The following is a 27,310-nucleotide window of genomic DNA, read 5'->3' as shown; positions in this document are numbered from 1 at the left end:
CTGCCAAAGTAAGATACTGATATTTTTGAAATCAACTCTTCATGGACTATAGTTGTACCAATTTTTACGAGAATCCAAAGGGTCCGCCGAGAATGACCTTGAACTTTGACCTAAGATTCCTCAGTTCTTAGGGGTTGCCAAGCCTAGGTGATTTATTTTCATAATAAGCATGTCCTGCTCTATCTATCCTATTAATTTAAATCGATTCTGAGGGGTCCGTTTTTGTCATTTTTTCCACGAATGTGGTGCTGGAATCCGAATCCGAATTTGAAGCCAACTTTATGAACGTGCTTTACTGTGTGATTACGTGAGAGGGTTAATTTCAGGGGTGTAACTTCAGGTGCGCTGACTTCAACTCCTTAAATTAGAAGTTTTTATTACAACATCTTTCTCAGGTAATGATAATTAGTTAGTTTGTTAGTTAGTATTCTAGTGGTAAGACCTGTCTGAAAAGGCTAAAAAAAAGGCTCAGGGAAGCTTCAATTATGAACTAAAAGCTAGTGAAAGGAAGATCATTTTACATGTTGGACGCAAGAGCCAAGCTGCTACGCGCCCTAAACCAAAACAACAACAACATCATTTTACATTTTGTATGTTCCCTCAGCAAGCATATTCTCAGCCGCTAGCATGTTTTGTGCACTGACTGTGTTGTCATCCATCTGCTAGTGCTACTGATGCGAATATTATATTAAGCTGGCTATTTAGGTATATAATTTAAGAAACTATGTGCATGCTTGTGTGGATCATTGAGGGCTTTGATTAACATATCAGCTTGATTTGTTTCAGTTGATCTCCAATTTTGACCAAGGTGAACATGGTATGGAAACTGATCCTCTGAAGACAGACACCATGTCATATGACTCTTTGGGGTCATCTCAGGTATGTGCTGAGTGCTGGCACCAGCAGTGTTCCATTTATCAGACTTTTTGGTGGCAAATCACACCTAATCAGTTGGGCAAACTAGACTTTTGGAATCAAAATATGGAGGCATCAATAATTTGATTCTGGTGGGAGGAGCCATGACCAAATATGGGCATGGAATCAATTTTTTGATTCATTTGGGTACACTTTTGACTTCAAATGTATCGTTACGGTTGAAAAAAGGCCCATGACGGTGAGATTTTTCTTTAAAAAGGTAGAAAAATGTGGTAGGTTTGCAAAAAGTGTTACCTCAAAACTAAGAAATTGTCCCTTTGGCCTTGTGAATAGAAAAAAGGCAGAGGCACTGTCCATCACGTAAAAGCTGTTTTGAGGAAATCACACTATATAATATTTTTGTATCTTGAATCGCATAGGTACTAAACAATCAGTATTTGTATAAAATGGCAAAATCAAATTTTTGAACCCCTTATTATCGTTGTTGTAGTGCTTTTATATTTATTATATGGTTTTTACCTGATGCTTCAGTTTTTGTATTCTTGACATTTAAAAATTGTGAATTGTTATCAAATGTAGTGAAGGTAAAGTACAACAATGCTATAGGTATCTGTTGTGGTGCTGAGGATACCACTAAGTGAGAATAATAGCAAGATAAATGCTGTATTCTTGCAAGTAATTGTTGCCTATCTGTTAACATTACCTGTGAATCAAAATAATGATTAGCCAGCTGATGAGGAATCAATATTATGATTATCTGTTCAAAGTGAATCAATTCCTTGATTGCCTTCCACTACCCATAGAATTCAAATTGTTATGATAGGAGCAATATTATTTTGCTTAGGAGATACTTCCAGCATTTCTGTTCAAGATCAGCCATGCTCCTTCTTGAAACACTCTCTTATTTTTATGTGATTGGTAAGTTAGAAATGGTCTGCATTTATGCCCAAATATGGTCATAAGGAATCAATCTTTTGATGCCTCCATATTTTGATTCCAAAGGTCTAGTTTGCCCAACTGTAATGGGGAAAATACTTTCATCCCTAAAATATGAATGGCCGACTTCACTTCATCTCTGAAAAATGTTTCGTGTATTCCCAACAGCCAGTTTACATGTCACTTGACATTTGATGCACCCTCATCGTTTTGTTTCATACCATGTCAAGATCCTGACACGAAATCCTGGTTTATCAGTTGGCATAAAAATTGGCATTACACCATTTTGCAAAAATACTCCAGCTATTTATTTCCCTTTTTCTCATCCTAGGATTTTTGTTTCTTCATCGGCACACCCAACCAAAATCCAATTTTAGAACACTGGACACCAGCATAGCTATAGTCAAAGATTTAGTGCTATAGGTAACTGAGCAGTAATTTGAACAATACTTCTTTTGTGTAGGTAATGTTTTCATTTATTTATTTATTTATTTATTATTTTTAGAGACCCATCCTTGCTCAAGAACTAGGTCATGTGCTTAAGATGGCCCAATATGGTTATAGGCACCAATGAGCTGCATGTGCAAAAGATACCTAATAAGTGTTTGCAAATTTGATTGCCTAAATATTGTGTTCCTTTGCCTCTCTGTATGCAAAGTGATGTGGTGGGAACTGGGAAGTCTGGTGGTGCTAATCTGTTACATGTGAAAGTCCTTTCCAGTACCTACCCAATTCAGAAATTCATTCTAGTTTTCTATTAGTTTATGTAAATGTTACACTTTGTTCTCCACTGTCATCACAGCCTTGATGCTATGTTTTTGCATCACTTCTTCCTGTGCAATATTTGTCTCGACTGCGTGGCGATTAACACAGCTATCCTCCCTAGAGTCTGTAGGCCGCCCGGGTTCGCATCGCGGACGGCGTGCTCGCGCGGATGGAGGGCCAGGTAACGTGGTGGCTGGAGGCCGTCCCTTCTCTGCCTGACGGGGTGCGGGCACACACACACACACACCGGCCGCTGGCTGTACATAGGGCGAGCGGGGCGCGCGGCCCGGGCCTCACTGGCGCCGGCAGCGCGACGACGTGTCGAGGAGGCCGTCTGCATGTGTGGTGTGGGGCTCATTTAGGCCGAGAGCACAAGGATTAAACATTTAAATCATGGAATGTCACCGTTTCTTGACGAATGGCATTGAGTGATAAACACTACTAAATCGTGTTTACTAATCGATAAAGGTTATTGAGTGAAATTCGTCTGACATGGTCTGACCTTTAGGCGAAGACTATTAAACTTACCTAACGGCTAACGAGCTCAAATGTATGTACCTATTTTGCTCAAAATGTAAGTGTAGGGGGCGAAAATTGAAGAATATACATTTTAATTTAATGACGATCAAGGCGATGAGTTTTTATGCGCACAGCTTTCAGCCCTGATTTCCGTTCCATCGAATTATGCTGCCGTGATGATTGTTAAGGATTGATTGTGTTTGGTACTTGATACCTATAACGCTTCCGCATTCAAACCCTTTTTTCTCGCACTTTTTTTTTTGCATTTTGTTTCAAGCCCATTTGCCTTGTTTGTTTTTGGTGTGTATTTTCTATTGATCACTGTGTGCTGGCTCTATGGATGTTGATTTAGTAGCTGCCTCGGACCGGGTCGGTCCGGCTGTCAGCACGGCCGCCGCCTCTCCCCGCTCCACTGCTACTGTGGGCCCCCCACCGGCACCGTTCGCCACTCAGTCAGAGTCGGCAGCACAGTGCGAATAGAGCCGACTGATATCTGCCTATCGGGTCAGACCGCCGCGCTGCCCGGTGTATCAGGCGTTAACCGAACGGCGGCGACCAGGCTCGGCCTGTAAGCCTTTACAGCGGGGGCAGACGTAGTACCGTAAGGTGGGGCTATTTGAGACAGTGGGGCTATTTGAGACAGTAGGTATTTAAAATTGTTATAAAATAAAGACCGTTTGAAATTTATGCTTAATTTTTGCTCATGCGATTTACTGCTCGATTCCACACATCCCTGAGCAAAAATATCACATAAAAATCAAACGCTCTTCATTTTATAGCGATTTTAAATACTGTCTCAAATAGCCCCACTGTCTCAAATAGCCCCACTTTACGGTATGTAGATACCGGGGAGGTGAGATGGTTCCTAATCGTGAGGCGAAGCTGCACCTTTGGTGGAACGAATTCAGGTCCTGTGGGCTACCTACGCAATCATCGACGAAACATAAATAGGATACAGTGCAGTTAGGTTTGGTGAAAAGAAAAATCACAGTTTTGATGGTTAAAAAATCAAGCCTGCACCTGTCTTTACCTGTGCTTAAAAAATGGCGGTAAGAGCATCAAGAACTTATCAGGCCAGCTGAAATATGCTGAGCCACGCGTCTGGTTACGCCGCCAGCTGTGCCGGGTGTTGCGGCTGCACTCCCCGACCGCTGCTCGTCTGCCGGCGCACCAGTGGTGGCGTTGGTGCTGGTGACGCTGATGGTGATGGTGGTGGTGGTCCCCGTGCGCCCCCTATTTGGTGGAGGCTGGCTGTGCAGGGCTGGGTTTCAGGCCGCTGGCGTACGGCGCCCCTTCTCTGCACGGCTTGAAGCCCATAGATCGATGGCCAGTGGTTGCCGCTACTGCTAGACCACCTGCTCCTAGTCTACTGCTCAGCTCGGCTGGCATTCGGTGTTCAGATAGTTTCCTGAGCTTTGCTACGGTTTAGCTTCTGCTATATTTATAGAAGATTGTGGTCAACCTATCACGACTTGTTTTGTTTTATTTTAGTGGTGTGTTTAGCATGTCATTTTTCCTAACGTTTGATGTTATTTCTAGGCAGCATTGTTGCTTCTATGATATTTCTTTTCTTTACTTATGTGTTTCCGTTCGCTGTGTATCTCTGTATTCTCTATTATTGCTTCTGCCCTCGGTTTTGTATTCCATTTTTCTGTGGTACCTATACATTCTATTGTCTCCCCGTTTAGACAAGTGGATGTGTAGGGAATACTGTACGGTAACAGTGGAGCCTGCTGGCAGACTATATCGACCGTGTGTTTGTGTATGTCTGAGTGTATGTCTGTATGCGCGCTCATCCCGAGCCGGAAACGGTCCTGCGGTCTAGCGATAATCTGCCAACGGCGTGTCCGCCATCGTTGTCCTGAGTCTGACGTCTGTCGTCACGTCTGCCGTCACGTCTGCCGCCGCTGTTTATATGTCTGGCGTCACTGTCGACATGTCTGTCGTTATGTCGAGATGTATGTCGTCTGACGTCACCGTCCACACATCTATCGTCACTGTCGACACATCTGACGTCACTGTCGACATGTCTGACGTCACTATCCACCTGTCTGCTGTCGCTCAGTCACCGAGTTTTCCTTGCCCACATATCGTTTTCCCTGTCGTCCTCGGCCCGTTCAATGAAAATTCCCTGTCACGGAACGGACACCAACCGCGGATCACACTCGAACATTGTTTTCCGCGCGGTAAAGTGGGTGTTTTTCCGGGCAGTTTTAGTACTAGTCCACTCCAAACGGTCGTTTTCGATTCTGAGGAGCCGTCCGCGGGACGGTACTGACTAGGCTGGCGCTGGTAAAGCTGTTGGAATGGTCGGGGTGGTCGGGGAATACGACGGTTCGTGGTTTGTGATTTATCTAGAACTGCGCGGGAAAAGACATTCGGCTGACCATTCACCATTCACCATTCACACCATTCGAAAGTTGATTAGCAAGCTATGGGCCGTGCTGCATCCGAGTGATATGGTGATATTGAGCTAGCTTGGCCTTCGATCTCTCGTCGGTCTTCGATAAAATTGACCTATCATTGTCGCATTGATGTCGATTATCTGCTTCTCCCGTTAACGATGACATACTGTGATAGCTTTTCTCCGGATCCACGGGCAGCGCAAGGCCCTATATACCGGGCAGCGTCCATCTCAGCGACACTCCGATGGTGCTGTCTCACCCCCCCCCCCCCCCCCTCCTCGCCCTGTCACGTGGCTCTCCAGACATCCGTCCGTCCTGCGACCGACTGCCCACGCGGCGGGCCGGGCCGCGCGCTCACACAACACACAGACACACAGACTGTCATTGACCTCTGAGTGTTCCCGGGCTGACGGCCTCGGTTTACAGAGGACGTGGGTGACACCGGACCCGACACGGCACGTGTCGGAGGGTGCCGGCCGCCGACACAGGCGATGTAACAGGGGATAGAAGGGGGATCGGTGACATACGATAATTCCTTTAGTCACGTGAGCTGGTATCGGTCGAAAGGGTGGCTCGATATGGAGTAGGCATTCAATTTATTGACGCCTTCGGGCTATGCTGGGTAAGCCACGCCCTTCCATTTTCTTTCAGTCTCCGCAAAGGAGTATGACAATTGTACAATCTCAGTTCTTGGTTGTTATCCGCTTTACCCAGTTTTCATTTTGAATTTGTGTCTTCTCGATTTTCTAACCTAGCCCCCTTATCCTCCGCGGTGCGTCGGACTCCGGCCGGCCGATAACATGGTCAGCGGACGTCTTCACCGGAGCCGGAGGGCTGGATTGTGTCGGTCGCCGGGGTGGGGGGGGGGGCGGATGTCGTGTGTGTCATGTACCCGTGCGACGGAATCAGGTCACCATCCGACCACCGCCGGCCGCCGTCCGGCACGGGGTTCAGCTCACGTCCGCTGTGTCTGATCACTTTAATTTGACGGGCTCTTCCATAGCTTTAATGGAAATGGAATGGTTTGATCTGTTTAATTTGAGTTGTGGAATGCTGATTGACTTAAATTACTTTAGATTATTTCGCGTACTCAACCTGAAAGTTCAGCTGCGCTATACGTTGGCATATGACGTCTGGCTTGTCCTTGGCTGAATGGCATGAGGCGTATGATCTCTTCTCCGCCCGTTTCGCGGGTATCTGCGTCGGTTTCGGGCGATCTCCTTGGCCCAGTCAGCGTGCCCTGTGTTTACTTCACAGTGTAACGGAATACGGGAACTGCGGGGATGCTGACGGGTCCAGTACCCACGTCAATGACACTGCATGAAGGGGAGGGACCGGGGACACAGCCAGTGGAGGGGAGGAAGGGCAGACAGCCGGCGACAGACCATGACCCCACGGACATCCTGCGACCCGTGGAGATGAATGATATCCTACCTCACACCGAGTGCGGCTGTTAACCCGCGCCCCGCTGGGGGGGGGGGCAGAATCTGCCCCCCCTCCCGTTTTTCGCCAATAACTTCTAAACGCGTTACGCCAGCGACGTCAAACTTTCAGTACCTTATCACACATCAATTTGACACGTTCCCTGAAAATTTGAGCGAAATCCGTCGGAAATTTTTTGAGAAATTGACGTTTTAGTGACGTCATGTTCGCCATTTTCGCCTCAAAAACGGCAAAATTTCAAACACCGCTAACATCTTCATTTTTTAAGGAATCAAGACGTAACAAAAAAGGTTATACGTGATTCTACTTTGTCTATCAAATGGCTATCTCGATTTTTTGAAAATTTTGGATTTTGGCCAAAATTTTTCCAAAAAACTGACATTTTTGGGAAAATATTTATAAAATCCAAAATTTTGAGTTTATCGAAAAAACCGGAATATATGTCAAAGAAGTGGTCTATGTGCACCTACATACCAATTTTTAGAAGAATCGGTTCAAAAATGTGGGAGTTATTCAAAATTTTATGACGTCACGACACACAAAATTTTTGAAAAATGATTTTTTTGGAAGTTCTAGACCTCGTACGGAAACAAAAATAGCACCATTCGATTCGCCGTGAAAAACTGCATCGGATAGACACCTTTTTAGGCCTTAACAACCAACTTCAAAATTTGACCTCACTTGACCTGACCTTGACCTGACCTCGACCTGAAATTCATCCCGAGGTGGTCCATATCACTTATTGAGTGTGCCTATTGATTTCCATGAGTAAAATGACCCATAAAGCATGTGTCGCACATGCCCTTTTCTATATTTTGTTTTTGGTGACCTGACCTGACCTGACCTGACCTTAACCTTGACCTTTGAATGACATTGTGTGCAACGAATATTGTCTTGGTAGTCTAAGGACACGTTTTGGGCAATCAGTCTCAGTCCATTCTTCGGCAACTACGGTGCAAGGCCGATAATGTAGAAACTTGCATTTTGTACCCTTGACCTGACCTTGACCTGACCTCTGACCTACTTAGGCAAAAAAATTTGGGCTCTTAAGATCCGCCTTGTTGAGAGCTTTCGATTGCCGTTTTCCCCGTCTTTCTACGACCATCGGTTCGGAAGTTAGACAGGGGGGGGGGCAGAATCTGCCCCCCCCCCCCCCAGCAGGGCGCGTATGGCTGAATAGCCCAGCGGGGCGCGGGTTAACCCTCGCCGGACCTATTGGTTTTCTACATACGCGCCGGCCGAGGGGGGGGGGGGGCGGGTACGACCCCCCCTCGCCGTTTCGCCCCTGGTGGAGCTAGCGCGTCGCGGAAAAAACGAGCGTGTGCGCCGTTACGAGACGCAGAGATTGGTACCCGATTTTAAAGTCCTAGGTCAACCGGTGACCTCTGAGGTCAGGTCAAGTGCCCCAAGGTACGGTTCAGTTTTTGGTGAATAACTTCGCAAAAAACGGCCGCAGAGCGCCGATTTTGGCAGCATCGTGTTCGTCTCGCTCAGGCGCGTCGAATGATATACTTTTTGTCCGGGTCAGGTCAACTTGGGGTGTTGACCTCAGGTCAAGGTCAGGTCAGCACCCCCAGGTCACGAAGTTGGTCGAAAGGGGTCATGTCGCATATCATTCGATTCGGCAGGTCTTCCTGAGTCCATTGGTGGCTTTCCCGACTCGCTAGCTCAATTTGATCAAGAGTTATTGACGAAAAACTAATATGACCTTGATGACGTCATAAATGACGTCACGCAAGGTCAACATTGCAAAAGTGACGCATCTAACCTTGCAAGGAGTGCATAAAATCACGATTCTGTGTGCTTGAGATAGTTGGAGATCGTTCCCGGCGCCAGAATAGCAGTTTTCATTTTTCCCCATTGACTTATAATGGTGAGGTCACGAAAATGACCTGACCTCATATGACCTTTAGGAAAAATCCGAGATATACAAGTTGTGGGACTCATAATGGATACTAGATCCTGCAAGTTTCATTTCCCTGTGACATCTCCTCTGGCAGTGAGGGCGTTGCGAAGTTGCGACATCTGAAGACCGTGCAGAGGTTCACTTATGACGTCATAGGTCAGTGACCTGACCTGACCCAAAAATGCGGTTGGTGTCAAAAGATGCGGCTTGGATCAAAGGTCAGGTATGCCAAGTTTCAGCTCTATCGCCAGCGTGTTCGGAGCTATCGCGAAAAAACCCTATGGGGGGGGCGGCACCCGCCCCCCCCCCCTCGGCCGGCGAGGGTTAAGCTGTTACTGACTGGCACATGACTTGGACACGAATTGGATGTCGCGGCTTTTGAAGCTGATACATGAAAGATATAAGGATGTCCTTCGATCAGAAGGCACTGAAAACTGAAGAATTATTGGTGAAACAGCCTTCGAAGACGGGCATGGATTAGCTGGATACGTCGCCTGGCATAGCGGAGTGTTTCATAATGGATGGAATATGGGTTTGAACATTTTAGGTGGCTCAGATTGCAGTTCTTTTCTTCGTCGTGGAAAGCGAATTCCTACGCCAGGGATGGTCAGCCGCCAGACTTTTTCATTCGTGTAGCGGACTGCACGCCATCACACAAAGAGGCACACAAAAGTGTCTGACGTTTGGGGCCCACTTAGGCGCCGCTGCGGCTCAGACTATCACAGAGACTGCCGGTTTTCAGTACGTCACTACCGTACTTTAACCAGTATCGTTTGCTGCTCCAGTTTCTTGTTTTGCTTTACTTTCGTTCTCTCTTGGTAAATATACCCTGGCGTCATTCTCCCACGCTGCAATATGTGATATTCAATCCTCCCCCGTGGGTGAGCAAGCCGGATGTCAGCGGTTCACCGCCGGAGCGGTGTCCATGTCGGACCGTCCTCTATCCTCACAGGAACGCCTCACTGGTTCAGAATTCGATGGTTTGGCTCTCCTGTGATCGTCGTCTGATTCCATCTCCACTCTTCAGTCGCCGACGTTTGACACATGATGTCTGCCGCTCTTCTCTCGTCGGTCACCTCGGCTCCCTACACCTCCCCAGCACCTCCCTCACGTCTTCCCCACCTTTCCCGTCCTGCCCTCCCGGACGCGGGCCCGGCCGTCCCCCGGAGCGGTCGGCCGACGACTGAGCCCCCGTCGAGTGCCGCCCACCTGTACCTCACCGGGCGGGCCGGCACCGCACCTGGGCGGGCAGCTGACCGCGCGCGGAGCCGCCAGTCCGCCACCGCGGCCAGCGGCTGTCAGCGCGCCATTCGGCCGGCGACGGTGTGCCCCTCCGTGCTGCAGCGGCGGCGCCCCCTCCGTGCAGCACGCGGAGCCATGTACGGCTCACACGTGCACTGGGCGGCCGCCCGCGCCCGCCGCTTCTACGGACAAATCACCGAGGAGGGAGACGGCGAGGACTCGGAGACGGAGGACTGGCGACTCGGGGACAAGGTGCGAATCGGCCGGTGCTGGATCTGCTGCTGGCGAGGCCGCTGCTGTGGGGCGACTTCTCTCACGGCCGCGGCTCTGCTCCATCTCCTGCTGCGGGCAGCGGTGATCTCCATTGTGGTTGTTTCGCCTGCGGTGAATCCGTTGGTGGTGGTCGGAGTTAGCTCAGAGACTGTGGTCTTCCTGTGGCTCTCCCGTGGTTCGCCTGTAGTGGTTTGGATGTGGCGGTGGTCGGAGATGTTCGAATACATCAATGTCCGCCAGACAGCCGCTCTGGTCTTCAGCTGCCCTCGGTGGTGTCTCCCGTGATCTGTACGGTGTGTGTCTGTGGAAGGGATCGTGTCTTCGGTCGGTGTTATCTGCCGTGACCCATGGTGTATCTTAGGAATACACCGTGTCTTCTGTCGTTGCTGCCGTGTGCTGTGCTGTGGCCTATAATGTGTCCAAGGAGCAAGGTGGCCCAGGGCGTGGTGGTTCAGTTTCTCTACCTTCCTCTAATCGGATCCGCTTCAGTTCTCGGTATAACGCGGTGGAATGGGTCTCCGATTGCGGCCCCGGTGTTGGTTACTATCGGTGAAGCGTGGCGGTCAGTGCGCAGATCTAATACCGGGTCAGTGGGTGGATGGCGGTCGTTCGGAGAGCTGTGGACTGGTTCGAGCACCGTGTGGGTCCCGTGTGTGAGAGGTGTGGTGTTGGACGTGACTGCTGGTTACCTGTGACTAACGAGTGACCTGTAACTGCTCGATCTACCGGTGACCTGTGGCCTGTGGTGACCTGTGGTGATCTGACCTAGTCCCAGTTATCGTGTGTAATTTGTGATATTTTGTTATAACCTGTGACTAATCTCCGGTAACTGCTCGAATAGTGATGATCTTTGTGACATGAACTGACCCCCGGTGACCTGTGCTGACCTGCGCTGACCTGTGCTGACCTGTGACCGGCAGCAGTCGCCGGAGCGGGGCGCCAGTCGCCGCCGCTCGGAAGATGGCCTGGCCGGGATGTCCACCGATGGCACGGTGCTGGAGCACGCGCTGCCGGAGAGTGACCGGGGCCTGGCACAGCACCACGGTCAGTAGACGGTAGCCCGGGGCTGGGAGGGAGAGGGTGGGGCCCGTGAGGTGAGTGGTGGAGCAGGTACGGGCCATGAGGAGGGGTGTTAATGAGAGATAGGCCACTATATCTGAACAGTATTTGGGAGGGAGGCATTGAAATTGCAACTATGGCACCATGACTAGTGACCTGATAGATAATATGCCTAAATTATCGTGCTGTGGATGGGTTGGTAGATATCCCCATCGCCGTCACCATCGCCGTCCATTTCCGGAATCCCTGTCAGCACAAGCCCACGAGGCGCCCCTTTACGTCACCTACTCGAAAATTCCATCACCCGAACAGGTTGACAACGTGTGCACCACTGTACCTCCTATGTCACTGATAGTCCTCTGCGCCACCTGTGTGTATGTATACACAGCTCCCTCCCGGGACGATCCGACGGTGGCTGTGGGTGATGATTGCCCGCGGTTGGGCCAGGACCACTTGTGGGCACACCCGTTCACGGTACCGCTCGTCGGGCCGCCCACTCACCATGCTCGAACCGCAGAGCGACGCACCACCCACGGATCAAGTGCGACGCACCGCCCACGGATCAAGTGCGACGCACCGCCCACTACACTAGGATCTACATACAGCCCTCCCGGTCACCCACCGCACTGAGACCGCAGTGTGACACTTCGCACACGCACACCGCACTGGACTGGAGGGGAGGGAGGATGAATGATGCACCCGCATGCCATGCACTTGCTAATTAACCGTGTGTATTATGCTGATCTACGCATGAAAACCTTGCTCTTGCACCATCACGTGTTCGCTTATTTTCACTCACTGGGTTCTTTTTTTGTTATGGGGTGGTAATATTTCATCTTTTTATTTTGCATGATACTTTTGTACGTGCAAAAGGATTTGTTTCCTTGTTGCTATAAAAGGCATAGTGCACTGATGTACTACATTTCTTAACGCGATCTATACAGTTTGACCTTAGCATGCAGACTGTCTATCATTCCATGCTAATCGCACCCCATGCACACTCGTTCTTTAGTTACCGGTAATATGGTCTTCTAGCGACTCATTACTGTGCACCTCGCGCTGTTTCCCACCGGTTTACCGCTCACTATCGGTGTCGTGTTTCCTGGGCGGTGGATCCTGCCGGTCCGGCCGGGTCCCGTTCGGTGGTACTCCCTGGAACTGTATGTGTGACGGCGGTACTGCACGTTTTCCGCCGGCTGACCGGCCGGCCGGTCCCCGCATGTGTCTGTGCTGGAGCGTATGCTGACCGTCTTCTCTCTCCCTCTCTCTTTTCACGGCCAGGTCATCATGTGTTGTTCGCCGGATTTCCAGGTGAGGACCGGGTGGGAAGGGAGACGGGAACAGGTCTGGCCGCCTGGGGACCCCCGGCTGGGGTCGAGGAGAGCCCCGAACCGCGGCACAGCACCTGCACATGGGGGCTGGAACGCGACTCCAGCACCGTCCCGCCCGGTATACCCGCCAAATCGCTTTGCCCACGATATAATTAGGCTTCACAATAACGTTATGTCAATATGTGCTTATCGCCCACTTATTTAGCCTACGCTGGACATTGTGTGGGTTTGGTCAATTGTTGCACTGTGCCTCCGCCCCAAAATATCGCCATCATTAACACGCTTACACCGTTTTTGCACACACAAAACACGCATACGCTTTATCCACCTAGAGCTCCGCACGTTGGCGCTGACACAGACACACGCACACGTTACTCCCCGGCTGATCGGGCGGTGTGGTGTCATTTTGGAGTGTCATCGACACCTAGCTGACACGGTAAGGGCAGCGGTGTCACTCGCAATTGTCAGGTGTCGTGACTGTCACCGGTCAGGGGCGTCGTCTGTCAGCTGACCTGTCAGACTGTCGTCCGCCCCCGCTGCTTGGACACGGGGACGGAAGGGGTGAATATCAGGCTGTCAGAGCGTTGTAGCGCCCGTCAAGCTCGTGAGAAATTCCCCTAAAGCGTCATGGTATCCTTATGGTCTTCGTCCGTATTGTAGCCCTATTGTAGTGAGAATATCCGTACGGTCTTGGTCACAATAGCGGGGATGAATACTGAACAGCACCCACGCTCGGTTCAGGTGTAAAGAACGGACAGATATCTCCTTTGAACTTCAGCTAATCCGGGATATGGTTCTGAAGTGTGCTAGGTAACGTCCGGTTTACACTAGGGTAACCGTTCACCTCTCGCGATACCTGATCGTATGGCCTTCACTACGTCCCTACTTTAGATCGTAGATTAGCACGGGGACTCTCCATTCCTCCCAGTACTATGTCGAGCTCAAACCTTCAGAGTTCCACGGGCCCCTCTGTAGCGTGTGGGGCGCCCCATAGGTGTGACAGGGTCAGTGGGGGATGGGGGGGGGGGGGGGGTCAGAGACCATCGATCGGTGCCTCGGACGGTGGGGAGGGGAGGGGGACCTCGTGGGTCTGACGGACAGGCTCGCCTCCCCCTCACCTGGGTGTGGTCTCCTCTGAGGGGGGGAGTGGTCACTGGTGGTCAGCGAAGCCGACCGTCTTGCTACCCGGGCTACGGGGAGGTCAGTCGTCCAGCCAGATTCACCTTTCCAAGTGCGATTTAAATATTGGGTGAGTTGGTAACCTGTCCTGTTTTACACTGATGAACAAGAGCAGCGCTACATAACTCGTGACCAATTAGACCGCTTGACAACATTTTGTCGTCTCACGGTGCGTGTAAGACTGCAGCTATTAAAGATTTTGCTCAGATAGTTCAACCCCGTGGGACGGAAGCGCCTGCTACCTCGGCGCCATCCCTGCCCTGGCGCTTGACGTCCCGCAGTCTGGTGGCGGCCGACCAACTGGTAACCCGAGCTACCCGACCTCCCTGTACGCCTCTTAGTCTACCCGGGACCCGAGCGACTCCACTCCTCTGGATATAGTGATTCCTTGCATCCCTGAGCTCCCTGTGCGTCTCCCACTCTACCCGAGCGACTCAACTCTCCTATAGATGTAGTAAGCCCCTGCGTCCCTGTGCAACCAACTATCTCCTGTCTGAGTGTTCTGTATGGATTTGTCCGTCAGGTGTGCCTGGCAATGCCAGCGTGGAGATGGAGCCGGAGGGGGAGCCGTTCGGCCAGTACGACGACTTCCATACCATCGACTGGCAACGCGATCTCGCCAGGGATCGAATGCGCCATAGGTGAGATGTCCCTCCCCCGTCTTATTATCACATTACCACACTGGCAACGCGATCTCGCCAGGGACCGCATGCGCCATAGGTGAGACGCTCCTCTTGTCTGCCATCTGGTGAGCGGTACGGGACATCCATAACCATGTCTTTCTATGAACGGGTGGAATATTGTTTTATCTTAAAACATGGTGCGCCTCAGCAGGTCCTAGGCCTAATAGTTTCGTCATTGCCGTTTTTGTTTGTGAGCTGGTGACTATGGCTGGTAGAGCGTACATATTTGATTTTGCCCAGTGGGCAGACTTAACCCAAACATATTGAGGCGCGATTTACGACGTATGTCTTATATAACGCTCATGTTTACCACTTTGACGTAAATAACCTACCCCATCCCGTGTCTGCCACTTTGACATTTTCTTTGCTTATTGACTACGTTGCTGCATACCAGCAGATACCCGTAAGTCGCACGATCCGGGTACCCAAAAGGAAAGAGATGCCCACTTTTGGCACATCAAAACCACACACACTCATCTTATGGCGACCGAGCTGAAGTACCCTGGCCGCTGGGACCTGTGCCGCGATCTACAGTGTCTCTCATAACTTTCTTCTTCTCTCTTCAGGTACATAGTGAAGAAGCGTCAGACGGGTTTTTTCGACCTGGTGCGCCAGTTTCACGACGCGTGGAGCGGCTGGCTGTGCGTGCTCCTAGTGGGCATCGTGGCCGGCGGAGTGGCCGGAGTGATCGACATAGGAGCCAGGTAACTGAGACGCTCCCGGCGCCGGCAGCGCACCGACGTACCTGGCTGCGGCGACTGAGCGGAGTTGAGGGATGGGCGGGACGGGGTTGGCAATATGCTACATCAATGTCGCTAGTATGTTGGACTGGTTTGGTATTTCACCTTGATGCTCTGGTGGGCTTAATCTGACATGTGCGTCTAGAAAGTGTCTTGGATTCATCTTGGCTGAATTTGATTATTGTTCAACTGGGTATACTTTTGCATATTGAACAATATTCTCTTTGTAAGACGTGGGGCTATTGCTGCGTTATGTTTCGCTCTACTCTCGAGTACCCTTAGACTGGCAGTGTGAGTGCTGTCTAGTGAGTCGACCAGAGAATCATTTGACCTCCCGGCATATAATAACGACGTGTGCCTGCAGATGAGCCAGGCCATTCTATATGCCGCTCGCTGACGCGTTTCTACCATCACCCCCCCCCCCCCCCCAGATGGATGGAGGACATGCGTTTCGGCATCTGTCCAGAGGCGTTCTGGCTCAACAAGGACCAGTGCTGCTGGTCGTCCAACGAGACCTTCTTCGAGGGCGATAACTGTTCTCAGGTACCGCTCTGCTTTGCCTGTGTGCTCTCTTTCGGAGAGCGATGGCTAGCCGAAAATTGCGTGATTATAGTCAACAATATCATGAGAAATACTGTATTTGGTTTCGTATCAGTTACTTTAATTTGATTGGTTTGAATATTAGGGTTTTCGTTCTGATTCGTGTTATGGCATACATAAATATGCAGTGGCTGCTCACTTTCACCCATCATTAGTCCTTAGTTCATCCCTCCCTGTGACAGTGCGTTCCATGAACCGCGAACACTTCATTCTCCCCTCACCAGCATCTGGCTCTCTTTCCTCACCCCGAAAAATGAAACTACCCTCTGAACCCTCCCCTAACGCCCCCTCCGCTCTCTCCAGTGGTACTCGTGGCCGGAGGTGCTGGGCGCCCAGCACGACAGCGCCGGCGGCTACGTGCTGGCCTACCTCTGTTACGTGGTCTGGGCACTGCTGCTGGGCCTACTGGCCGTCCGACTGGTGCGGACATTCGCGCCGTACGCCTGTGGCTCCGGTATTCCCGAGGTGAGACGGATCGGGTGGGGACGGTGGGGAGGGTATGGTACAGGTTTTAGTCTAACTAGGGAAGGCTAGAGGGATGGTTTGTGAAAAGTGGATTGTACGCAAAGCCGAGGATAGGATTGCGGGGCAGGGCGCAAAATGACCTTTGCAGTCGGCACGCCCAAAAACCCCAATAAATAAACAAGGCACTAGCCGGGGGCAGGGTAGGGCAATGAGTAGAGAGATCCAGATATGGATTGGAGAAAAGAGGGACGGGGATGATGAGATAAGGATACGGGATGAGAGGGATGAGATAGTGAGAGATAAAAGAAGGTGGAGTGATATGAGAGAGGACGGGACACGATAAAACAGGACTAGAAGGAGCGCATGTAATGGTGTCATGACAGGGAGAGGGTTGGGGTGGGAGGGGAGAGTCATGCGCCCGCGCCATGCGGTGAGCCGGTGGACACCTGTGCCACCACTCCGTCCCGAGTGTGTCCGTGTGTGTGTGTCGGTCTGTGTGTGTGGCGCCGCGTCTGGTTTATGGTACCGGCGGTCGGTGAGATTGATTACACCCGGTTAGTGTCAAGGCCGACGGACTGCCAGGTGGTTTATTCGGCAGCTGTGGGGGCCGATAATGGGACGAAACGGTGTCGGCAAAACAGCACAGGGGGCTGGAGTCACGGAATTGATTGGAATGTAATGCTTGTGCTAGTGAATCGATGCACTGGCCCGGACGATAGGAATATTGAGCAGTACTAGGTGGTTGTTTTGATTAGCATTCATGAATGACTGCGAACGTTATTTAGCACTTCTGACGACCTCTTTTCTCCCCTCCACGAGCAGATAAAGACGATTCTGAGCGGGTTCATCATCCGTGGCTACCTCGGCAAGTGGACGCTACTCATCAAGTCGGTGTGTATGATGCTGGCCGTGTCGGCCGGACTCAGTCTCGGCAAAGAGGGCCCGCTGGTACACGTCGCCTGCTGCATCGGCAACATCATCGCCTACATGTTCCCGAAGTATGGCCGCAACGAGGCCAAGAAAAGGGAGATCCTGTCGGCGTCGGCGGCGGCGGGCGTCTCAGTGGCGTTCGGCGCGCCCATCGGAGGCGTGCTCTTCAGTCTGGAGGAGGTGAGGGGCGGGGAGAGGGACTGGCGTAGTGCTGGTCTGTGATGTCGCTTCGTGTATGCGAGGAGAGAGATCAATGGCCTTTGCAATTGTCCGGTGTAAGGAGTGGGGCGGGGAGGCCGGGTGAGTGATGACCTGTGATGTGAATTTCTGTGTGGGATGGGGTGGAAAGAGGAGGGGTCGATGGTATGATGTCACATTGTGCGGGGAGAGCGTCGGCTGAACAGCTGACACGATATTCATTAGTTGAACCAATAGTCAGTTATCAGCGTGGGATTTAGAACGATTGTGCAGCGAATACACATGATGATGACTGACTACGTTAAAGGTAGTGTGCCACCTTTGAAAGATTTCCCATTTTATTTTTCCTAGGATAAGAAGCTTCTGTTTTTACCTAATATCGCAAAAAAAAATCAAAAATGGGCCTGGAATAGTGCCTTTTTCGCCTAAAAGTTTTTCGGTTTTTAGATATGTATAACAACTGTAGTGGGCTCACCTGCAAACAGGCGTCGGGCAACAATCGCGAATGCGGCGCACTTGTGACAATAAGCAAAGGTCATTATAGTGTTACGACCATACGACGTACGGGAATGAGTTATCAGCTGTCTAATCGTAGACAACACAATGTCGAGCCTTAAACTGTAAGCCCGTATTGGTATTGTTTCTTTTATTTGGCTGTCGAACATTATTTATGGTTTGAAATATGATTTTATGTAAAATAATTGATATGAAAAAGCCGTCTTATAAGTTATGACCCCATTTCACCACACGCAAGTGGCAGAAATGACAATGATCAGCTGACGCATTTTTCTTGGCCGAAGTCAGAGCGCGCGGCCCGACGCACCACGCGTATTTGGAAATTCCGACCTCGACGAGCATCAGAAGCCACCTAACAGGCGTGTTCGAAACCGCAGGAGATGATGATGAACGGGTTTATCGAAACTTGATTGGATGAGCATATCGGTAATAGCGATTTCAGTGTGTGCATTTATTGTTCATAGTGGTGTGAAATGTGGTTGGGGTACGACCGACAACCCGTCGGGGCGAATTTCGCACTGGGGTACTCAAAATTTGAAGAATTTAAGTTGTTTCCATGAGTTTTGAAGGTATGGATGAGTTCTAAAAATCCGATTCTCCTTATCTGGGCCATTAACTCCATACGGTCCAAGAAAGCTGGCACACTACCTTTAACAAAGCGCAATACTTTGCCGCCGCCGTCCGTCTTTGTCATTGGGGTTTATTACTACAGCGTGTTCGATTACCACCTTGCCCGCCCCTTTGTTTGTGTTTTCAGGCCAGTTACTATTTTCCACTGAAGACCCTGTGGCGCTCGTTCTTCTGCGCTCTGATCTCTGCGTTCATCCTGAACTCGATCAACCCGTTCGGGAACGAGCACTCGGTGTTGTTCTACGTGCACCACGAGCGGCCCTGGATCTTCTTCGAGCTGCTGCCGTTCATCTTCCTCGGCGTGCTGGGCGTGAGTGATACGGTGTACAAAGGGGAGGGGGAGAGAGGACTGAAACGTTGCGTGAACGATGCAGCGGGTCACGGGGAAAGGGCATGGGACGGTCCCATGGGAAGCCGTTAGTTGGGCAGAGGGGCCGGTGACGTCGTGTCTTCCGGGGGGGGGGGGGGGGGGCTCGCTTCGGCTATAATGAGCTCGATGGCACTCACCCTTTTACAGGTTGTCTCATGATGATCTTAGTGCGTCTGAACTGGAATGACTGGTTTCTGTTCATTCGTCTTACTCTGTGTTATGAGATCACCTTATTTTACCCAAATTGTACCCTTAGTTTACCAGCAGACAGCCGAAGAGGATGCATTTTTACTTTTGAGGCATCTGACGGACTGGCCCCGTTCCCCCTGTGTTCCCCGCAGGGTGTGATTGGCGCCGCCTTCATCCGCTCCAATATCTTCTGGTGCCGGTTCAGGAAGACCTCCCGGCTGGGCCAGTACCCGACCACCGAGGTGGTGGCCGTCACTCTGGCCACCGCGCTCCTGGCCTTCCCCAACCCCTACAGCAGGATGCCCTCCTCCGAGCTCATCAACGTGCTCTTCAACGACTGCGGGCCCTCGGAGGGCATCGACCTCTGGTGAGTCCCGGTCTACACTGCAGCTTTGTCAGATTTCAGATGCATAAGAAAACAAAGCTTAACGATCAGCCCGAGCGAATCAGCCACCAAGCCGTTCACTGCATGGCTGAGATTTAAGAATCAAAGAAGGGTCGGATCTTCTCGGTTAGTGTTGTTATTATTATGGTTATCGCTTTTTATCGCGACATGAGACTCTTTCCTGTGACCTGTGGTATATTCTGGTATAACTGATGAACCATTTCAACTGGTCTGTTACCTGCAGTACCCATGTCCCCCAATCCTTACTGACGCCCCCTTCCCCTCCCCTATCCAGCGACTACAAGCGCAACTTCAGCAGCATGAGTCAGGCTATCGAGACCTCGGAGGCGGGCCCGGGCGTGTACACGGCCCTCTGGCAACTGGCCATCGTGTTCGTCTTCAAGTTCCTCGTCACCATCTTCACGTTCGGCATGAAGATCCCGGCGGGTCTGTTCATCCCCAGCATGGTGCTCGGAGCCACCATGGGCAGAATCGTGGGTGTCGGCATGGAACAGCTGGCCATCAACTACCCCAACTGGTGAGATAATCTAGTAATAATGAGTGTATAACTACTCCATGGAGCAGCTGGCCATCAACTACCCCAACTGGTGAGTTAACAGGGAGATAATTCAGGATATAATTACTCCATGGAACAGCTGGCCATCAACTACCCCAACTGGTGATATTCCTGCTGGTGGGGCCAGAGGTGGTGGGGTGGATGGGTGGACCAGCGCTTAGTAGTGTGGCTGATGGGTAGAGTCCTTGTGAGAGCCATCAAAGGTGAGCGACATGGATGGTTAACAGGGTTGTGCTCGACTCAAAAAAATTTGCCGACTCGACTCATCATTCAACTTCAGAAAGCCCTGACTCAACTCTGACTCAAACAAGGAGCTGATTTTTTCCCTTGACTCGACTCATGACTCAAACGGCTCAATGAAAATATGAGTCGACTCAAACTTGACTCAAATTTTTTGTTGAGTCAAGTGAGTTGACTCAAAATTGACTCAGATAAAAAAGTTGTTGAGCGGGGGCGGGGGTGAGAAAAAAAAATTCCGGCAGCAGGGCCAGGGCGAAGTTGTTAAGCGGGGGGGGATGAAAAGCTTGTTTCTAGAAAATTGAGTCAGCTGACTCATGTTCCTAAATGTTTGACTCAACTCAATGTCAAAAGTTCTTTTACTGACTCAACTCTGACTCAACTCAACGCCTTAATATTTTTGTCCGACTCAGCTCTGACTCAATTCAACAGCTCAACATTTTATCCGACTCGACTCAAATCTGACTCATTTGAGTCAGAGTTGAGTCAAATGTCTGACTCGACTCATGAGTCAAGCACAACCCTGATGGTTAACTTGAAGGCGTTATGCGATAAAGTAGTTAACTTAGTTGAAGTGAACCTTAGGTAAAGTGAGTGAACATTTTATTAAAGTCAATCAGTTTTTCGCTTTTTATTTCATCATCAGCTACGAATATGGTCTAGGCATTCTATTATTTTGAAGCCGTGCCGAGAACCTTAGCAATATATTCCTATATGCAAATGGAAAACACCCAAGTAACTTTTCACTTGTCATTCGGGTTCCAAAAGACCCAGCTGTGGACGCTTCGTATACAAATGTGCCATTTGAGCCTCATTCCTTTGTCGACCGCTAACGAGGCACAGGTGTTGCGTTATGTAGTGGTACCCCCCTTCTGTCAGTGTTGGACTGTTGGCATGTGTTAAAGACTGTGGACCTATGCCAACGAGCTGAGCGGGTCGTCTGTATGCACCGAATGTGCCTGTGCCAGTGTTCAGTGTGTGTCTGTGTGTACAGCTGTGCCGTCCACGAGGTCGGTAGTCTACACTGGCGGGTGTCTGTCTGTGTTACTGGGAACCGGCGCTCTCATTGTCTGGTGTATTTGAATCCACCCCGTGACATTTAGCGTGACTTTGACTTCAGCCGGTGTGGCTTTGGGCTTAAGTATAACTCACTTGCTCAGTTTGTATGTTACTTAAAGCTAGTGTGCATATGGTTTGTTTACGTTTTATTGTCCACGGCGGCAGTAGGTCCTATTTTCGGGATGATGAGTGCCGAGATATGAACATGTCTGCGCCGTCCACACGGTTTCCGATTATATACCTATCTAACATGTATCTGCTAGCGATTGCACCGGGAGGGAGAACTGTGTTATCTGATATGTGTCCGTGTCTCTAGGTGGGTGTTTAGGACTGAGTATACCGCAGAGGAGAACTGTGTCTGATGACTGAGTGTTATGTACCGTGTCCTCTCAGGTGGGTGTTTAGCAGCGAGTGTACCGCCGGCGAGAACTATATGTGATATGTGTCTGTTCTGTATCTCTAGGTGGGTGTTCAGCAGCGAGTGTACGGCCGGCGAGAACTGCATCACCTCCGGCCTGTACGCCACCGTCGGCGCCGCCGCGGTGCTCGGTGGGGTCACCAGGATGACCGTCTCACTGGTGGTTATCATGGTGAGTACAACTTGGTACCTACCTACCCCTCACACCACACCCTAGTACACTGTGCCTGGTGGAGTCACCAGGATGACCGTCTCACTGGTGGTTATCATGGTGAGTACAACTCCGTACGCTCACTCCAACACACTGATGTACCAGAGTAGAGTCACCAGAATGACTGTATCACTGGTGGTCATTATGGTGAGTACAACTCCTTACCCTTACTCCACTCCAACACATGACTGTGTTGTGTCAGTGCTGAGTCACCACACCAGGATGACCGTCTCACTGGTGGTTATTATGGTGAGTACAATCGCGCTGGCCCGTGTACTGAAACTTATGGCTGGCCCTGTCTTAACGTTTTTTAGTTCCACCAAGGACACGGTATAAAGACAGTCATTGTATTCATAGCAAGTAGGTACAACCTCTATTGGTCTTTTTATCATCAGTTGTGACTACATCAACTGTTACCGATCCCCACCTCTCTCCGATGTTGGTCGACTCGACCTCTCCCTTGCGCCCCCGTAACCTGACCTGTCAGGTGGAACTGACGGGCTGTCAGTTACATCGTGCCGGTTACTGCCGCCCTGGCCTTGACCTGGCCTTGACCTGACCTGACCTGACCTGACCTGACCTGCCTGCCCCCCCCCCCCCTCTGTCAGGTGGAGCTCACCGGCTCTGTCAGCTACATCGTTCCCGTCATGGCTGCCGTCATGGCCGCCAAGTGGGTGGGAGACGCGCTGGGCCGCGAGGGCATCTACGACGCGCACATCTACCTGAACGGCTATCCGTTCCTGGACAGCAAGGAGGAGTTTGACCACACCTCGCTGGCGGCCGATGTAATGGAGCCCAGGAACAACGTGCCCTTCAGCGTCATAACGCAGGTTAGATGGGTGGGAGGGAGGGGTGGGGGTGGAGGTTGGTCGCTCCGGTGCGGATTATTGGTTGGTCCTGACGCTCCCAAAGCCGACAGTTGTATGTTAGATAATCGTGGTCAGTGTTTGGCGCATTCGGTGGCCCACATTTCAAGCCGCCCACTTTTTCTCTTTCGATCATGGGGTAGTTAACTGGAGCTATATCCCTCGGCATCCCGTTTCCGCATTGGCGCAAAGGGGCCATTAAATATTCAACATCCCCTGCCAGGGATCTTTTTTTCTAAATTTCTCGCCTCCCGGTTCGATTCCAGAGCTCGATGACTGTCTCCGAGATGGACTTTATGACTGTGATTGGGGGTGTTATTTAGTTGAGTGTATTTGTTCCACGGTGGTGTATAGCTCATCATTATCTTCTGGTTCCGTTTTCAGAACTCGATGACGGTCTCTGAGGTGGAGCATATCACTTAATGGAGCTGAGTGTGTACTGTGTAGTTTACTATGTCCCTGGCCTCTGGTTCCGTTTTCAGAACTCGATTGCGGTGTCGGAGGTGGAGTCTGTTTCTGTTACTGAAGCTGAATGTGTAGCTCACTGTGTCTCCGTTCTTTATTTTCAGAACTCGATGACGGTCTCGGAGGTGGAGTCTATGCTCAAGGAGACGGAGCACAACGGCTTCCCGGTGGTGGTCTCCAAGGAGTCCCAGTACCTGGTCGGCTTCGTGCTGCGGCGTGACCTCAACCTGGCGCTCGGTGAGACGCGGCGGGGCTGCTGACTGACTAGGTGGAGTGTCGTGAACACTGTCTGTTTGGTGACAGGGCAGGCTGCAGAGAAGTTTTTTGGATAGGTAACAGTTTTTGCTCAGTCTTTCTTTCTGAAAAGTGCACATCATGGAGATAATTGTCAGAATTTCCCTTTCCCCTTTATTGCGAGCGCTAATTCTCTAGCTCTCTGCCTCCCTCCTAAACTCCTTGTCTCTTTTCTTCCGTCAGCGGGAGCTCGGCGGGACGGCGTTCCCGGCCAGTCGCTGTGTCTGTTCCCCTCTGACCGGCCTCTCTCCCTCCTTTATCAGCGGGCGCTCGGCGGGACGGCGTGCCGGGCCAGTCGCTGTGTCTGTTCCCCCTCTGACCATCCCCTCTCCCTTCGTCAGCGGGAGCTCGGCGGGACGGCGTGCCGGGCCAGTCGTTGTGCCTGTGACCCCACTGACCAGGACCACCCTATCTCTCTCGTTCCGTCAGCCGGCGCTCGGCGGGACGGCGTGCCCGGCCAGTCGCTGTGTCTCTGACCTCTCTGACATATTTGTCTCCCCTTCCATCAGCCGGCGCTCGGCGGGACGGCGTGCCGGGCCAGTCGCTGTGCCTGTTCACGGCCGTGCCGACCGGCCAGTGGTCGGGCCCGCCGCCTCTGCAGCTGCGGCGCATCCTAGACCTGGCGCCCATCACCATCACCGACCAGACACCGCTCGAGACCGTCATCGACATGTTCCGCAAGCTCGGACTGCGACAGACACTCGTCACGCACAACGGGTGAGCCGTGCCGTCCTACGAGGGGGCGGGAGTAGCCACGCCCTGTGACCGGACAGGCGATGGATGAATGTTGACGATTCCGACGACCTCAACGGCGGATGTCGTACATAAATCAGAACTGGTAGCGTTGGTGGCATTTGGATGGGTCTCATTGGGTACTGTTACTATACATCTTTTCTAGGCGCTCACGTATTGCCTTGATTCGTGTTTCGTGCTGTGTAGAGTTGAACTGCTCATCATTAGCGCGTCATATTGCTTTGTGCCCCATGCCGTTCCTCCACTCCTTAGTCTATATTCAGTACACTGAATTCTGAAAACGTGTACCGTGTCTGACCCCCGCTCCCTCCCTGCAGCCGCCTGCTGGGCATCATCACCAAGAAGGACGTTCTGCGGCACCTGAAGCACCTCGAGGTGGAGGACCTGGAGCAGGTGCCGTTCCACTAGCGACCCTCATTCGGCTGGGGATCCGGAGCCGCTGCTGCTCCACTAGCGTCACTCCTTCGGCCGGTGGTAGAGGTCCCTCCCGCCGCGAAGGTACGGCTGCGCTTCTGAGAGTGAGCTGCCCGGTCTGTGACTGACCCTGGGTGGGCCAGGGGTGGTCTACTTACGCCGGGTCCGCCAAAGCCGGGTCTGCTGGGCAGCCGGCCAGTGTTGGCTGGTCTGCGGTCGATAGGCGTGCGTGGATCATCGTTAGCCTCATTTGTCGGGGACCGGTGATCGCAGAGGCCTGTACTCGCACCCCGTCGGCAGAGGTCGCTGCTGGGAGCCGCCGGTAGCTTTCCGGTCGCTCAGTGCTCGCTGGTCGTATGGTGAGCGGCCACCCTGTGCTCGCTGGCTGTATGTTGAGACGGTCGGAAGGGAGGGCGGTATATCGGCGAGGTCTGGTCCGCCCCGGCTGGTCTGTCAGTGGCGCGGTCTGGGAGTGTGTCCCGGTTGCCTAGATAGGCCGGTGTGTAACAACCGCGGCTCGATGCCCGGCCGATTCAGAGTTTAGATCCGTTGCATGGGTCTGCTTCACCTCAGCTCAGTTGGTAGGTGGCTGGTGGGGCCGTGATCTAACTACCCCTGCCGGGAACGAGTAGAGACAGCCACCGCCCCTGACGGCTACAATTCACACAAACCCTCAAACACAGCGCATACAGGCAGACACCTCGTAGCCACCTAGCTTTGTTTTATTGTTTTAGGTGCGGGCTAACCTCCGCTGTCAGCGCGGCTGGTGTTGGCGCCGCGGTCGGCCGACCGTTCTCGATGGTTATACGGTTTACCATGTGTTCAGTGGCCGGCTGCGCGTTGCAGCCGCTACCCCTCGCTGAAGTGGTTAGACACTGGTAGTCATTTGGCTGCTGCCCGACGGCAGATTAGTGAAACATCTGAGGGTGGCCCCTCACTACAGATCGTCACCAGCTGCAGCTAGTGTTTTCGGGTTCTGCGACACCTGAGCGAATGTCATTTCAGCGAACGACATTTGAGCGAAACATTTTCAGCGATTATCAATTTAAGCGATTGGCTTTTTCAGCGATTGTCAAGTCGGCGAATTCAATCACAGCGATTATCAACTTAAGCGAGGACCAGAATCAGCGAAACCAGATTGAGCGAAAATATGGTGGTCAGTGGGAGACCAATTGAGCGATGCAGTTACAGCGAATGACCGAACGCGACGAAAGTCAATCATTTGCTACTTTTCGGAAATTATTGCACCTCTTTACGCATCATTTGCATTTTGAAGACACATATGTACATCGGGCGACCAACAAGGGGTGCATGGGAGGGAAAGGAGGCGGGCAAAATTTGATTTGAAAATGCGGAACGAGATAGGGTGACGGAAGGAATGCCAAGGACCAATAATAAACTAGAGAGATGGCACAGGGGAATCCAGTCTATGTTTCAGGGACCTCACCCAAATATCTGGACATTCGTACGGTGCTTGGGGCAAGAACAAATTTTACAACATGGGGAACTGATCCAAATTCAAGCGGGGCAATTTCGCGAAAAAAGCAAAAGCAATATTGATCTCTGAACAAACGTTTGGTCACCATTATTGACAAAGAGCAGGGTGAGGTAGGGGGGGGTGAAATTGAACCGTTGGAATTTTTGACAAATGTAGCATTAAATTTGGAGCTCAATGTCTGACCTTTGAACGCGCGACATCCGCTATCCAGTTCCGGATAACCATGAGAAATTCCGGAAACATTCGTACGGATACGCTCGTAAAAGAAAAAAATCCACCGTTACAGGACGATGAAATGTTTCGCTGAACTAACAGTCGCTCAAATTGTAGTCGACGAAATAGATGTCGCTGAAACATAGCTTTCGCTAAAATTGATAATCGCTATATTTGATGATCGATGAACTTGATAATCGCTGAATTGCCATTCGCTGAAAATGGTTCGCTCAAATGACGTTCGCTCAAATGACACTCGCTAAAGTCGCTCGCACCGGTGTTTTCGATATCAGGTTAATCCGTTCTCGCTGTTGCAATGTGTTTGACCGTTGCTCCATTGGTTTACTTTATATTATTATTTACGCATATGTGAATAGTATAATGTTATCGATCTGAAGCACTAGTGATCAAAATAGGTCGACGAATACCAATTGATAGTTGTTTGTCAGTCAATTGAAGCGAGGTTTTGATGAAGGTACAGTTTGTGCGGTGTAGTTATAATATGGACAAATATTGTGTCGAGAGTTCATGAACCTCCACGAATCAAACTATGAAAACATTTACATTAAAGGCGTACCGGCTTCGTCTATTGACTTCTTCAGCGCCGTTGTATCGAAACAAGGAACCCAAGGAACAAGAAAACGAGCACAATATCAATCGTTTGA

General features: G+C 51.1%; 1 protein-coding gene across 7 annotated transcripts; it reads left to right on the top strand.

Moving 5' to 3' along the window:
* Positions 1 to 290: 290 nt before the first annotated feature.
* LOC122385194 (H(+)/Cl(-) exchange transporter 4-like) lies at positions 291 to 26,028 on the top strand. 7 transcript variants are annotated; one of them, XM_043373304.1, is made up of 18 exons: positions 291 to 395; positions 787 to 879; positions 2,699 to 2,758; positions 11,289 to 11,409; positions 12,706 to 12,735; positions 14,458 to 14,575; positions 15,184 to 15,321; positions 15,789 to 15,900; positions 16,261 to 16,422; positions 17,245 to 17,532; positions 18,824 to 19,006; positions 19,408 to 19,622; positions 19,936 to 20,178; positions 21,977 to 22,103; positions 22,751 to 22,972; positions 23,578 to 23,710; positions 24,277 to 24,484; positions 24,838 to 26,028. In XM_043373304.1, exons 3-18 carry the CDS (start codon positions 2,747 to 2,749, stop codon positions 24,926 to 24,928), a joined length of 2,403 nt encoding a protein of 800 aa, XP_043229239.1. In that variant the 5' UTR covers positions 291 to 395; positions 787 to 879; positions 2,699 to 2,746; the 3' UTR covers positions 24,929 to 26,028. The 7 variants fall into 7 exon arrangements, with proteins under 7 accessions (XP_043229239.1, XP_043229238.1, XP_043229236.1 ...); XM_043373303.1 differs by having other exon boundaries at positions 11,286 to 11,409; XM_043373301.1 differs by lacking the exon at positions 2,699 to 2,758.
* Positions 26,029 to 27,310: the final 1,282 nt, after the last annotated feature.

This window comes from Amphibalanus amphitrite, unplaced genomic scaffold (genome assembly GCF_019059575.1).
Source record: "Amphibalanus amphitrite isolate SeventyFive unplaced genomic scaffold, NRLGWU_Aamphi_draft 000211F_arrow, whole genome shotgun sequence".
Taxonomy (NCBI): domain Eukaryota; kingdom Metazoa; phylum Arthropoda; class Thecostraca; order Balanomorpha; family Balanidae; genus Amphibalanus; species Amphibalanus amphitrite.
This window is presented reverse-complemented; position numbering and strand designations above follow the sequence as displayed.